This window comes from Eptesicus fuscus, chromosome 1 (genome assembly GCF_027574615.1).
Source record: "Eptesicus fuscus isolate TK198812 chromosome 1, DD_ASM_mEF_20220401, whole genome shotgun sequence".
NCBI lineage: Eukaryota > Metazoa > Chordata > Mammalia > Chiroptera > Vespertilionidae > Eptesicus > Eptesicus fuscus.
Window position 1 is genome coordinate 136,381,989 of NC_072473.1, and position 15,501 is coordinate 136,397,489.

General features: G+C 39.2%; 1 protein-coding gene and 1 pseudogene across 2 annotated transcripts in view; one reads left to right on the forward strand and one right to left on the reverse strand.

Annotated features, from left to right (window-relative positions):
• Nucleotides 1-472: 472 nt before the first annotated feature.
• On the reverse strand, nt 473-758 carry LOC103296468 (host cell factor C1 regulator 1-like; annotated as a pseudogene).
• Nucleotides 759-3,912: 3,154 nt separating this feature from the next.
• The window catches only part of RPGR (retinitis pigmentosa GTPase regulator), a 56,891-nt gene continuing 45,302 nt past the window's right edge, over nt 3,913-15,501 (forward strand). Inside the window, exons 1-7 of one of the 2 annotated variants that reach the window (XM_028127728.2) lie at nt 3,913-4,075; nt 5,719-5,844; nt 6,253-6,345; nt 7,571-7,633; nt 9,690-9,848; nt 10,658-10,807; nt 14,112-14,270. In XM_028127728.2, coding sequence (XP_027983529.2) covers nt 3,913-4,075; nt 5,719-5,844; nt 6,253-6,345; nt 7,571-7,633; nt 9,690-9,848; nt 10,658-10,807; nt 14,112-14,270 — 913 coding nt within the window. The remainder of the gene's footprint in view (nt 4,076-5,718; nt 5,845-6,252; nt 6,346-7,570; nt 7,634-9,689; nt 9,849-10,657; nt 10,808-14,111; nt 14,271-15,501) is intronic. The other variant, XM_054714503.1, reaches the window with a different exon arrangement.

Sequence of the window (15,501 nt, forward strand, 5' to 3'; positions counted from 1 at the left end):
TCTTTATAATATAGGATAGGTGTTGAGGGCTACTCTATTGCAGGCACCAAGCTTTAAATTCTCTACATATGTTACATAGTAGAATTTAACAACCTTTTGAGACAGACAATAACATCATCATATGACATATATGATATACTACTATATATCCATATCATACATAAAAATAGTATGTAGATATCATATATTTTGGTGTCCCCAAAAATTTATAAAAACACTTTGAGTAATTATAAAGGCAGTGTTTATTAAAATACATTTCATTTTCAAAATTGAGTTATCAGCTGTTAAAGTGTGTATACATTTTTTTTTTCTGTTCAGCAATCTTTATTCAGTTCTTCTGGGGCATGGGGGAGAATGCCTCCCTTTCTATGTAACTGTCCCTCTTACCCCAGGTTCAGTATCTTCCTCTATTGGGGAAAGGTCTAGGTGCTCAAAGGCCTGGTCTGGAGGAAAAGCAGAGCAGGTGGTCCCTTTATGGGGGTGTTGGTCTCCCCTGTTGTGGGGGAGAAGGAGGGTGGGCAGGTGCACTGCATGCCATCACGCAGAGCTCCATTATTTCCTCAGCTGCAGGGTAATGGGAGGTAGGGTATTCCCCAGTCGCAACTGCTGAAGGGCCTCAGGGATCAGGTTTCCAGGGTAGCACCAGAGAAGCAGCTCAGAGCAAGGGCTCTTGAGTGTGGCAGAGCTACTGGGAGGAAGGGGGGACTGCAGTAAGGTTGGTCATTATGCAGGCTGAGCTGAGAGAAGTGGGTGGCCATATTCTCCTTGGATAGGAACTGCTCCCGCAGGGGCGCCCTCGAGTCCAGGCCTCAAGGAGCCCCTGAGGCAGCCCACAAGGGATGCTGGGCCAGACTCCGGGCAATGGCTTTGGGGGCTGCTGAAGGATCATTGGGGTTTGGAGTCCTTTCGGCAAAGGGGTGGGTATCCGGGCTACAAGGGCATGGCCACACATGCCGCAGCAACTGGAAGGTGGATCTGCTCTACTGGGTGGAAGGGGGGCGGGGCTAGGGTTAGTCCTGTCCTGCCTAGGAGTCTATAGTCAGACACAACTTTTTGTTGAATCTACATCCTAAAATATTTTCAAATCTGCCTGCTTCTCTCTAGTGTCAATGCCCCGTATTCCAAGCCAGTGTGACCGCTTATCTGAATTTCTGTAATAGCCTCTGAACCCTCCTCCCTGCTCCAATTTATTCTTCACAAATCAGCCAGGCAGAATGATTCCAGGAATACACATAAGTGATACTATCCATCCACTGCTTGAAAGCCCTCAATGGTTCCCCATTGTCCTTAGGATAAAATATCAGATTCTTAAGAGGTGCAAGACCTTGCCATGAGTGTCACCTAATTCATATCTTGGAAAGAGCCAAGCTCCTTATGAGCCTTTCCATGAGGTTTAGGTTTACTGGTTTACTTTGTACCCAAAGCTGTGTCACACTTCCCAACCTCTTTTTTAATTCTTACATTTAAAGTCCTTCCTTCCTGAACTTTTACCATTTGCAACAGTGCAGGAAGCCACCCACTGCCAATACTATCATGAGAGTGCACCAAAGAACGCAGAAGGCCAATGGACCTTGGGCGTTAGCAGGGCTGACACTAAGCATCTCATTTGTTGAGATAGTGGTGACTCAAGGCAATTCTCTAACCCCGTGGTCAGCAAACTGCGGCTCGCAAACCACATGCGGCTCTTTGGCCCCTTGAGTGTGGCTCTTCCATAAAATACCACAGCCTGGGCGAGTCTATTTTGAAGAAGTGGCATTAGAAGAAGTTTAAGTTTAAAAAATTTGGCTCTCAAAAGAAATTTCAATCGTTGTACTGTTGATATTTGGCTCTGTTGACTAATGAGTTTGCCGACCACTGCCCTAACCTGATAATCCTTTTACTATTTACCAAGCTTTATCTTTGATATGCCTGTATGCATTGCTAAAGGGCAAATGTGTATTCAACTAAATAAAACGCGGACCAGCCAGAGGTCAGTGTGCTCTTCACAAAAGACATACCACCTTAATAATTCATATTTCTTGTCTAGTGTTTACACTTGTGCATTGGCCCCTCCTTCAGATCCTGAACACAGCTGTGCAGGTTGCGGCACAACAGCATGGATGGAACTGAAGAGCATTATGCTAAGTGAAATAAGTCAGTCAGAGAAAGAGAAATATCACATGATCTCACTCATAGGTGGGATATAATGATCAACATAATTTGATGAACAAAAATAGATCCAGAGACAAATGGCCAGAGAGGTGGTGGGGTCAGAGAGCAACCAAAGGACTTGTATGCCTGCATATTAACATAAGCAATGGACTCAGATACTGGGGTGGTGGGGGCTTGCCCTCAGGGGTGGGAATGACTGGTGGGGGGAGTCAATTGGGGAAAAAGGAGAGATATGTAAAACTTTAGACAATAAATAAATAAATAAATAAATAAATAAATAAATAAAATAAAGTCCTTCCTTCAGATAAACTTCCTTAACCTCTCACACTAGGTCAATGCTCCTTGTTAAACTCTTTCATAGTAACTCCCAGTTTGCTTTGTAAGTAGGTGATTGTTTATATATTGGACAGTTTAATTTCCCCTCCAAATTTTAATGTAAACACCCTTTAAAATTTCAGTAACACACTCCTGTACACACAGGAATTCAGGGATCCTTGAATCCAACTTTGTCTAATTCTAGAGCCTATGCCTGCAACTACCACATGTACATAACTCTAGTCCTGAAAGATGGATTTGTGCCTGTTTTATGATAGCCAAGTATTTATTTTTATTTTATTTTTATTATATTTTTAATCTTTATTGTTGAAAGTATTACATACGTCCTCCTTTTCCCATTAACCTCTTCCAGCCCGCTTCCACCCCCACCCCAGTCCCTCACCACCCTATTGTCTGTGTCCATGGGTGATGCATATACTAGTATGCATACAAGTTCATTGGTTGATCTCTTCCCACCACCCGCCCCTGCCTTCCCACTGAGATTCAACAGTGTGTTCATGCTTTCATGCCTCTGTTTATATTTTGTTCATCAGTTTATGTTGTTACTTAGATTCCACATATTAGTGAGATCATGTGATACTTGTCTTTCTCTGATTGACTTATTTCACTTAGCATAATGCTCTCCAGGTCAGATGGCCAAGTGTTAATGCACAGGAAACTAAGATTTGACTGAAGAAAAATATAACATCTTTGGGCAAATTCTACAACAATGATGTTCTGCTGATGGTGAAATCTCTTTGAACCTGTTCATGCCACAGATTGTACACCTCAGCCTTCTCCTGTTGGAAAACACAGCGGGGCCATTCAGCATACAGCTGGACTGGCAAAACTGAGCCCCAGCTCTCCCTTGCATAATCTTCACAGCCATAAGCAATGGAATCATTAACTATGATACGCGACTGTAGTAGAGCTGACTTATTTAATAAAGATTTTATGAGCATTAAGTATATGCCAGGATTTGGCACAAAACACGATTTAGGATGTTTAGCAGACTGCCTATCTCATTTAGTTAGAAATGGCTGCCATTATTAGTATTACTACATTTGTGCGTTGATGTTTGCCTGTGTCGCAGAGCTGGTGTGAGAGCAGGTGATATCCATTACATTGTCACTGTCCAGGGTCCATGGCAGGGCCATAACCTCCTCTACCAGAGTTCAACTTGATGAGCACTCCCAGGCATCACTGCGCGGCGTGGTCGCTCTTCCCCTCCGAGCCACCAGATGGCGCGCGGGCACTTCCAACACGCCGCCGCTGCATCTGCGCCTGCGCACTAACTGCCGCCCGCCTCCGCTCCCCTCCTAATGGTTCCCGCCCCACCTCGCCTCGCCCCGCCTCTCCTCGCCCCGCCTCCCCTCGCGCCAGAACGCTCCTCCTCGGTTGCCCTAGGCTGCCGTTTGTTGACTTCCTAGAACGCTGAGGCTTCAGATGCCCAGAGTGTCGCCATGGAAGCCCGAGGGGCTTCCACGGCCCCAGTCGCGGCTGGGGTACTACCCTAGGCCCAACCGAACCGCCCCCGCCATTTTCCCGGCCCAGACGCGGATTCCCCGGAGCACCCTCAGCATGGGGGAACCTGAGGAGGTAGTGCCCGGTGAGTCGCGCCCGCGATAGTGGCAGCGGGCCCAGAGGGAGGGTCCGCGGGAGGCTGGCGGCTTGGCCCCGCCTCCGGGCCGGCCCCTTCTGGGAACAGTCCCTGGCCGCGGTCGCCTGACTGTCGCCTGAGCTGTAGGGGTCCCCCCACCCCCTAACGACTGAGGAGCAAGGAAAGGACGGGGTGGTGGTGGGGGGCTGAGGGGGAACAACGCATAAAGGGGGGAGAGTGTTTTATTCTTTTTAAAGAAGCTTTCTGTGAGTTTCTCGAAGTTAACGACAATTTGTAACCTCCCTGTAAACTGCCCAAAGTACCTCCTTAGAGGTCCCCGGGATCCACTTATGTATTGGGTACCTCAAAGAGTAGGCGATGAGGGGCACAAGGTAAAATAGGGGGAGAAAACGGCTTAGAGAAAGGGGGTGAGTAGGGAGGCCTCACTTAGCAAGTGCTGATTTTCTTTTAAGACTCCCCCCCCCCCCAAGCTTTAAAATACATTTGACATTGTGACGGCATACATACGTTACCACATACATAGTGTATAGACATTTCATGAGGAAGAGTACTTGAATCACTTGGGATACGCTCAGATACTTTCTATAATACCTTTAAAAATACTCATCGTGACCCACTAAACTGATATTGTAACCCACTAATCATTCACGACCAACAGTTTCAACAAAAATACTGGATTCGAGCAGAATCATGCATTCACTATAATAATTATTGTGTTTTCTGCCATGCTCTTGACTTTAATAGATCCCTGCCCTCTTAGGGTTCACAGTTTAGTGAGAGATACAAGAAAAGAAACAAAATGACAGTAGATGGCCAGGGCGCTAGAACAGAGCCACCAAACCCTGACTCAGAGTGCAGATATCAGGGAGCTTTTCCTGGGAGCCACAGCGGGGGGAAAAACAGTTAAAATTATTCATTCTAGGGAAACCCCAGAGCCTATTCTAGAACCTGGCTTACCACTTCTCAATTATCAGAAATGAGATGCCTCATAATCGTTCTCATAAGGTTTTCCATGTGTCTAGTCTCTTTTGCATTAATATTGATTACAAATACTTATGTTCACTCTGTTTTCAATTCTGGTACCCATTAGCTTATGTGTGGTCATCCTTGAGATTTCCTCCAAAGCTGGATCTGGCCTCCTGTTTGGGGTGTGCATGTGTATTTAAATTGTTATTAGTAGCCAGTAGGGGTTTTTGTTCTCAGAAATGGTACTGGATCAGACATCCTGCATCTTGGTGATACTAATGAGGAAACTCAATATTGTCTTGTTTCTGTGTGTGGACAAAAGCCCTCAGTCAAGGGCTACACCATTGGGTGCTAACCAGAGTGAGTAGGTCTACCTGGTGACAGCAGGGCTATTCGTAATTGAGGACTACCCTCCTTGTGATAGTATATGTCTTATTTTATACCACTAAATGTATATACATACTTAATTTAGTAGATTTCATAAATAAAATTCGAATGAAGTCTGACGAAGTAACACTGAATGAAGGTGGAGGAAGGAGGGTGTAAACAGTGCTATCGCAGAAGCAAAGTTATCATGAGACAAGGAATCTGAATAAATTACTGAAGAAAACTTTAGTAAGCCAACTAGAAAAAGTTGTAAAATAGAAACTGTCATATATTTGCAGATTCAGGTGCTGTGTTTACATTTGGAAAAACAAAATTTGCTGAAAATACTCCCAGCAAATTCTGGTTCAAAAATGATATACCTACATATCTTGCATGTGGAGATGAACATACTGCTGTTATTACCGGTTAGTATTAAAATTCTAAATATTATAGATGCACTGTGTTTTAAATATATTGAAAATAATATAGAAAGTGTTGTTGTTTTTCCTTTGCCAGATAATTCTTGGCAAGTTGATTCATCAATTGAGTCTTTTAAATTTAAGTTCCCTTACTATGTTGAAATGTGATTTTCAATACGACTTTCTTACAGTAAATCTATTTTAATATATCTATATTAAAAAACTGTTACCATATAATCTTAGAAACTCTTCTACACCCAACAGAATCTGCCTATATGTATATGCACAAGGTAACCTATTTCAACATGGAAAACAATGATACCTTTTAAGTGTAGCATTTTTATTTGTGATGACTTCATCTCATATTTATGTTTAAAATGCTTCAATTTATTATTTCTTCTTTCTTTCCACCAGGAAATAAAAAACTTTACATGTTTGGCAGTAACAACTGGGGCCAGTTAGGATTAGGATCAAAGTCAACGGTTTGCAAACCAACATGTGTCAAAGGTTTGGGTTTTTTTTTTCTTTATCACTTTAAAAACTTAACAAACCAAAATACTTTTATATTGATTGTGTAGTTCTTTAATATCCTATTATAAATAATAAAAGTCTTTAGTTCTTTATTTTCTGATATTTACTTGAGCATTATTGACATTTAATTTCATTTTTTAGAATTTTGGGCTCTGTTTCATTTGTTAGATTTGAGGACATTATGGTTTTATGTAGTTTCTGGTTTTATACAATACACTTTACGCTTCTGCATTTGGTGAGTAGATGTACTAAACAAAACATCAAGATTAGGTGTTGATTAGTACTAATATTCTTCTAAGAACAGGACAACATATTTTAAATCAGAACTGTCCCAGAAAATAGGGGGTTTATAATACCTTTACAAAGTTTTTCCCTTTATGTACAAAGCTTCTGTTTAGGTATAACCTGCGAACATCAACTAAACTTGAATGATAATGAAGATTCCTTGGAATGGACAAGAGTAGCATTCTTTATCTTCCTAGCCAAATTTTTAATTTTAGCCCAAAATTTCAGTGTAATCTAAGACATCCATGCCATTTATAGGTGGTGTTATGGGATTTTCAAAGTGTACTAAATTGATCAAAAATATTTATTGGGCACAGTCTGCTAAACCCTTGAATGTATTCACAATGCCTATGACTCTTACTTTCAAATGCCTAATAAACAAGCTAACAGGAAATCCTTGACACCAGGGATTCTGTCTTAGTGATCTTTGCAGCCACTATGCTAAGCACTTAATATATGTTCTATAAAGGTTTTTTGAATGTGTAAATGAACAAATGAAGAACTTTAACAAAGGTTTATGCCTATGAATATTGGACTTAGTGTTTCTTTGAGGAAGGTGAGATTGATGGTGATGATAGATTACATAAAAGATCACGTTGATATAAAGGCAGCATAACAGAATGCAGTGGATCTCAGCACATATTACTTACCTGTGGAGTGTTTAAAAATATATAGAAGCCTAGGCCTTACCTCAGACCTACTAACTCAGAGTCTCACGGGGTGGAGCTAAGCTATGTGTATTTTTCTCAGAGCTCCTCTGGTTATTTTGATGCATGACTAGTTCTGAAAACTTTTGTTTTAGTAATTAAGAACTTAGGCCTAGATTTAAATCTCTGCTCTACTACTTACTTACCATTTGATCTGTATTATTTACCATTTTCATAATCATTTCATATTTTAATTGTCATATTTTTAGCTTTAAAACCTGAAAAGGTGAAACATGTTGCCTGTGGACGGAACCACACCCTAGTTTCAACAGGTATGGTATTCAATCTGTATAACTTCCTGCCCAGTTTGAGGACTGAGATTTCGTTCTAGTACATTTGTGAGTTTCTAAAATTAATAGAAGTGATACCTTGGCAACAACAGTAAGATTAAGATTTTTTAAAACAGAAGTAGTTAGTATACTTGTTAGCCTTTTGAAAATATGCAGGTAAGTGGTAAATGACTGAAGAAAAAGATTGTTTCCATGGACTGTGTCAAGAGGCAACAACTCCTTAACCATGTGCACACCTCATGGGCTAGTTGTTCCTGTTCTTGCTCTTCCTTCTTCTTTTCTGAGGGTGAGTGGGAACCATCCCCTACCTCACATCAACCCCTATTGATGTGAGTCAGCACAATTCCAATCAAAATTCCAACAGGCTCTGTGTGTGTGTGTGTAGAAGTTGACAAGGTGATTCTTTTTTTGTTATTCTTTTTCTTCTTGTTTTTTATTTATTTATTTTGTTTTGAGTCTTAAGTTTATATGAAAAATCAAAGGACCTGGAATAGCCAAAACAATTTTGAAAAGAATAAAACTGGAGGACTAGCACTACCTGATTTCAAGACCTACCGCAAAGTTACAGTTATCAAGAGAGTGTGCTATTGGCCAAAAGACAGACAAAGATTAACAGAATAGAATTCAGAAATAGGTGCACATGTATATGTCTAATCAATGTTTGACAAAGGTGCCAAGGCAGTTCAATGGAGAAAATGTAGTCTTTTCAACAAATGCTGCTGGAACAATTAGACATTCAGACTCTGGCCATCCAGTCCTTCTTACCTCCTTTCCCCTTCACACAGCTGTCTTTAGGATATTTTCACTACCTTGGCTTCTCCTCACCTCTCTGCCCTATTGAGACTTTTCCCTTGCTGAAATGTCTTTTCTCTTCCTCTGATTCTTTAAAGATGCAGTATTAGTCTTACTTCTTTCATGGAACTTTTGGTGACTATTCAACTTTTTACTCATGTGGTTCTCTGAACTATGCTAAGCATTTCACCAACTCTGGTTTACTCCATATGTATAAATTGTGTGGTCCAATTCCATGTGGCCTTGTAATATCTTCCATTTGAAAGCTAGTCTTGTTTCACTTTTTTAAAAGTATCTCATTTTTAATTTTTACTGATTCAAACTGATTTTGCCCTATTTCCCCTATTTAGCGAGGCTTTAACTTCATGTGCATTTTTATGATGGATATTACTAACTTTTAATATGTTTCAAAAAATATTTATTACTTCAGAGCTTACTGGCAATGTTTATTATTTAGGCATGATATACTTCTTGTTTAAATAATAAAGTAATTAACAAATATTTATAGTACTTATAATGAGCCAAATGCTGTTCTAAGAATTTTACAATTGTTAACTGATTTAAACTTTATAACAGCTCTATAAAGTAGGCACTATTATTATTCCTGTTTTACAGATGAGGAAAAGGAGACTCGGATAGGTTAAGTACAGCTTGCCCAAGGTCTCACAGCTGATAAGAGGCAAACCAGAATTTGCACCCAGGAAATATGGCTCTGGAGTCCTTTCTTCTAAACATAATGCTATATACTGCTTTTCTAGTTAGCTTAAAAATTAAAAGAATTATACAACATAGATTTTTCATGTTTCTAATTATATTCCTCTTGGGTTTATATCATTTTACTTATTTGTTACCTATTACTATCTTAGCTTTAATGGGTATGGAAGTTAAAATTAATGAACCATATATTTCTTACATAGTTTGATTTAGATTATGAACTAATTTGGAAATTACTTTCCTTTTTCCTGCTCTAAGTTAATAAAGTGCTGCATGAATAAGAAAATACATTCCACACATTCTATGCATTTTAGATACTAATAAGACTATGGAATGATTTCTAAGATCTCACAAAAATGTATATAGCCTTGCTTATTTTGCTTCATTTTTGACAAATGTAGTTGTACACCAAATTATAGGATAATATCAGCTTTCAGTTTTCTTCACTGTTAATAGAAGAAATATCTGGTATACACCAGCCTATCTCATAAAGATGATGACTAGTATACAAGGTTTTCTTTTCTGTGTTCAGAAGGAGGCAAAGTATATGCAGTTGGAGGAAATAATGAAGGCCAGCTAGGACTTGGTGACACTGAAGATAGAAACACTTTTCATCTAATTGAATTTTTTACATCCCAGCATCATTTTAAGCAGTTGTCTGCTGGATCTAACACTTCAGCTGCACTAACTGGTAAGACTTTTTTCCATTTCTAGCTGGGGCATATCCCTTTCCTTTAGACTAGAATATACCAACCAACTCAGTAAATTGAAGACAGCATTGCCATTTAATTTTCTTTCATTGATGATGTGTTTTCAGAAGGCATTTAAAATAGAACTTTAAACCATGACATATGTTATAATCATATGCTTATTTAGAGTTAGATGTCAACATACATTTTGAAGGTAATCTGTATATAGAAAAGCCTAAGCAATCATTACGACTGGACAACCAGAACGAATGAAATGACCAGTCACTGTAACGCACACTGACCACCAGGGGGAGGATGCTCAGTGCAGGATCTGCCCCTTGGTGTTCAGTGCACTCCCACAACCCTGCTACCAGCCAACTTTCTTCGGTCCCTTCCCACACAGCTGGTCCCTCCCCCAGCCAGCCAGCCCTCATCCGCCCTGATTGGGGACAGCCAGCCAACCTCCCGCGGTCCCTCCCCCTGACCAGCCAGCCAACCTCCCAGTCCCTCCCCTGGAAGGATGCTTTAAGTGTTGAGCGTCTGCCCCCTGGTGGTCAGTGTGTGTCATAGTGACCGGTCGTTCTGCTGTTTGGTCGATTTGCATATTAGCCTTTTATTATATAGGGTAGAAGCATTTTATGCTAGAAATTGAACTGTTAAGTAGCTAACTGGTATAAAAGTCTTAGGAGTACTTTTAAGACACATAATTTTTCTAAATTAAAAAATAAATGGGCTGTTGGAAATATAATACAGTAACTTCATAGACCTGCCACTTTTTAAAACCCCTTTTCCTCCTGTGTTTTCTTTATAGAGGATGGAAAACTTTTTATGTGGGGAGAAAATTCTGAAGGGCAGATTGGCTTAAATAATATATGTAATGTGTATTTTCCTCATGAAGTGACCGTTGGGAAACCTATTGCCTGGATCTCTTGTGGATATTACCATTCAGCTTTTGTAACAAGTAAGACAGAACATTTTGGATTCATCATATCATCTCCCATTTTAAGTTATTAGTTAATAATAAAATGATATAGCATCCTACGTTTCATAGAAATAATGCCATAGTAGTCCATGTAATGGAATAATTTTGGTCTGTTTTAAAATAGTATTTATTTCAGTAATGAAAGTTTATAATTTCAAACTCTCTGCCTTATTAACTTTTTAATGAATATTAGGTGTATTAGAAAAACAAAATGTATATGTTAGAAACCCTTCTAAGTTTTGGATCTCAAACTTCTTGGAATCATTTGGCATAAAAAACTTTACCTGTAGGCCACTTTCCTTTGAATCTACTTGTCTCTGTACTTTGATGTATTCTACCCTTGTCCTGATAATTTGCTTTTATTGTTTCAATAAGTAAGGCATAGACTTTCATTGTGGGAACAGGATAAAGACTAGATGAAAAAGAAAAGAAGTCAGTATGGGATATTATTTCCTTTGGTGGGTCTTTTCTCAGCATCCTCAATTTCTCCCTTTCCTTGGCTCAGTGGCAACTGTTTCTACCTTAGTTAAAATATTTGAAATATTGGACTCTATTATAGTCTGCATCTACACTATGATTTTGGTTTTCCATCTTATTGATGGTTTTTCTAATAGTAAAACACCTAGAGGAAATAATTTTGTGGCCCCTATGAGACATCCCTCCAGATTTTTGCTTTATACATTTACTCCTTGTCCCATGCACCTCAGATTTAGTTTTAGAAAGTGCCAATTGACTCATTTCAGTGCTCCTCAGAATTACCACTGAATTGGTAGTAGCTTGGTACCAAGAGATGGCAAAATCCAACTTGGTTGGTATTGTTCACCACTAGATCAGTTTGTGTCTTGAACAAACTTAAAATCAATAAATATTGTCAGGTGGGAGAGTAAGTGAATGAATGACCAATTGATTGTGTTTCTTGGGGAAATACTACCTACCAACTTATTAGTAACTCTAGGGTCCTAGGTTTGTTATAGTCTGTGCTCACTTTGTTCATAAAACAAAACAAAAAAGGGGAAAAACACAAATAGAAAAACAAGCAAAAGCATTGTCTTATGGGCTTTAATAAAACTGCCAGAATCACTTTTATGACTAAACTCTGCTGTAGCCAGTAGGGGAAGAGGTGGAGTTGTTCAGCTTAATTAATATGTGTTAAATTGAACTTTTTGCTTTGTTTAATTGTTTTAATGCCTTTTTTAAAAATGCTTTATTGAGATATAATTCACATGCCATACATTTCACCCATGTTAAGGTATGAGGAGCAGGAGGAATTTATAGACAGAGGTGGAAAGAGACTCTTCTGGACTTAGTAACTTGTTTCATATGAGAGGCAAAAGGCATGGGAAAAGAGTAAGGTTGCTGACTTACTGAGCACCTCTTCTGTGCCAGTGTTTTTCTAAATACTTCATTAAAACAGTGAAAAAATCCGTATAGCTATATTTGCAGTATTTGACTGAGTTTTTTAAATTATAGTCTCATGTTTGACCAAGTTTTAACTAGTACATACCATGTGTGTTGGATGTCCCACAACTTCCCTAAGTGCTATGAATTTCTAGAAGGACTCTCAAGATTCAATAGCAGGTTACACTCATGGCTAAGGTTTATTACAACAAAGGATACAGAACAAAAGCAACAATGGTGGAATCTAGAGAGGTCCAGCATAGGCTTTTTAGTTCTTCTTCTTCCCAGGTTGCACAGGATATGCTTTCTCTTTGGCAGCAAACTTCAGGGACATGTGTGGAATGTCTCTGCCCCAGGAAGCCCACTGTAGTCTCAGGGTCTGGGGCTTTTATGTGAGGCACTGGTCATGTAGGCACATCCTGCAAGCAACTGATCACAGCATTTAAAACTCAAGTCCCTCAACAGTGAAACCAGGTGTATGCCGAAACCGGTTTGGCTCAGTGGATAGAGTGTCGGCCTGCGTACTGAAAGGTCCAAGGTTTGATTCCGGTCAAGGGCATGTACCTTGGTTGCGGGCACATCCCCAGTAGTGGGTGTGCAGGAGGCAGCTGATCGATGTTTCTCTCTCATCAATGTTTCTAACTCTCTATCCCTCTTCCTTTCTCTCTGTAAAAAAATCAATAAAATATATTAAAAAAAAAAAAGAAACCAGGTGTACTTCATCAATATTGATGTTAGTGCAAAGCAACCCTAAGAAGCTAAGCTGGCATATATCTTTGCTTCAGGTGTACATAACAAAATTATTAATCACTGACATAAAGAACACTTCATATTCCCAGGAGTTTGGTCAGTGATCCGTCATGGTTCTCTTGGAGACATGCAATTAATAAGCAACAAGACCTGCTGTTACGTCTTTTCTCACACCAGTGGTGATATATTCTGTGTCATTATTTAGGTTAGATTATATATTTACAAAGATTTAAAATCCCTATTTTATAGAACTCAGTTCAGTTCATAAAAATGAACAAAAGAAATTCCTACTTTTAAGAAATTCATAGTCATATTATAGTGTGGTAAGTGTAATAACAGAAGCAAGTGAACAGTGTTGGTATTGCCAAGGCAGTTGTTAAATGTCAGGGGTTCCTTGATAGTCATTCTGGAGGAAGTACCATCTAACAGTAAAATCTGTTATCTTAAGACTCATATATTTACTCATATGTAAATGAGTTTTCTGAAACATTTCATAAAAAGCAATTATTCATTTACTCAACAACTATTCGTTAAATGCTCAGTATACTAGATACTGCTAGGTTTTGAAATACCTTAATGAGCGAGCAAAACAAAATCTATGTTCTTATGGGGGCTTAATGTCTAGTCATTCTGCTTTATTAAAAAGAAGTGGGGGAAAGGAGGAAGTAGAAGTCGGCTGGCTGTGGTGGCTCAATGGTTGAGCGTCGATCTATGGACCAGGAGGTCACGGTTCGATTTCCGGTCAGGGCCATACCCACGGTGTGCAGGAGGCAGTCAATCGATGATTCTCATCATTGATGTTTCTATCTTTCTCTCCCTCTCCTTTCCTCTCTGAAATTAATACAAAGAAAGGAAGCTTTTTTGTTAAACAGCTAAAATAATTTTCTAGTTTTTTCTTAGTAGTGATGGTTGTTAATTCTTCCTGAACATATTGGACTAGAATAATCAAAGGGAAAATAAAATCTGGCTTCATTTCCCTACCATACAGTAAAAATATCTCAAGAAAGTTCAAATTTGTTAAGTTGCCATTTTCTTTTTTTTGTTTGTTTTACTGCACATGAGAACATGTACTAAAAAGACCAGTATCTTGTCCATATTTATGCTGTCATTGATCACTGTTCTTTTCCTTTAATAGTGGAGGGAGAACTGTATACATTTGGAGAACCTGAGTATGGAAAGTTAGGTCTTCCCAAACAGCTACTGATGAATCACAAAGTGCCCCAGCTGGTGCCTGGAATTCCTGAGAAGGTGATCCAAGTAGCTTGTGGTGGAGGACATACAGTGGTTCTCACAGGTATGTGTGGACCCTGCTGCTCTGTTTCTTGCTTTCTGTGGTGGCTAATAAAAAAATTATATTCCTTTTTTATTGTGGTAAGAACACTTATCATTTCATTTACCCTTTTAAACGATTTTAATTCTATGATAGAGTATTATCCATAACTTACCTTGCATAGCTGAATTTTTTATACCATTGATTAGCAGCTCTCCTCTTCCCCCTCCCAGCTCCTGGCAAACCACCAGTCTATTGCTTCTAAGAGTTGGCCTATTTTAGATAGCTCATATAAATTTATATTGAATCTTTTTCAATTAAGATCCTTACCTTTTATTCCTGTTGTTAATATATATTTCTGGCCAATGGAAAAATTTCATAAATAGAAAAAAATTAATCTTGTTGAATTATTTTTGCTAACATAATTGGTAATTTCATGATCTTAACACATTTATTGGAAATAAATGTCATTGTTTTTAGCTCATTTTATGGGTAAACTTTTTCATATGTGTATGGAAATACTTATTTTTTCCACATATATGCATATATATATTCCATATTTATCTAAAATTGACATTTTTTCTGAAATATTTTCTTTTGGAAAAGCTCCCTTTTCATGCTATTTTCTACAGTCATTGATAATTCTTTTCTTTGTGACATTCACCACATATAACTTGGTGATTTCTTTGTGATTTTTATTTTCCATTATAGTTATTCATTAAAAAGTATTAAGATTTTCAATTCAGGTAATCAAGAAAGTTAGAACCATAATAGTAATGTCACTTTTGGCTTCTGAATTTTGTATTTGGCAAGACATATCGTTTCTTATTATTCTAGATAATACATTTAAGATATACATACTCCTTAATAATATGTTTGCTAAATTGGTGTTCCTAAATTTGTGTAGCATTACCTTTATTTTAGACTAGGGGCCCAGTGCACAAATTTGTGCACCTTGAAAGGAACTGTGGGTTGTGAGGCTGCAGTGGGCACAGGGGCGGATCTTGGCCTATCCTCCACACCCCCACGTGGCCCCTCCCACTGCGGCCCCCAGTCCCCTGTAGGCCAGCAGTCCTACTTCCACCCCCGCTTCCCCCATGCACTGACAGTGCTGGCCCCGCTCACACCCACTGACAGCGTGGAGCGATTGGCAGCGGGTGGGAGCAGTGGCTCCGGTGCTGGCTGCGGGTGTGAGAGGCGGCTTCCAGCCCCAATTGCCCCTCAGGAGCAGGGGGAGGTGGAAAAGCCCTGAGGG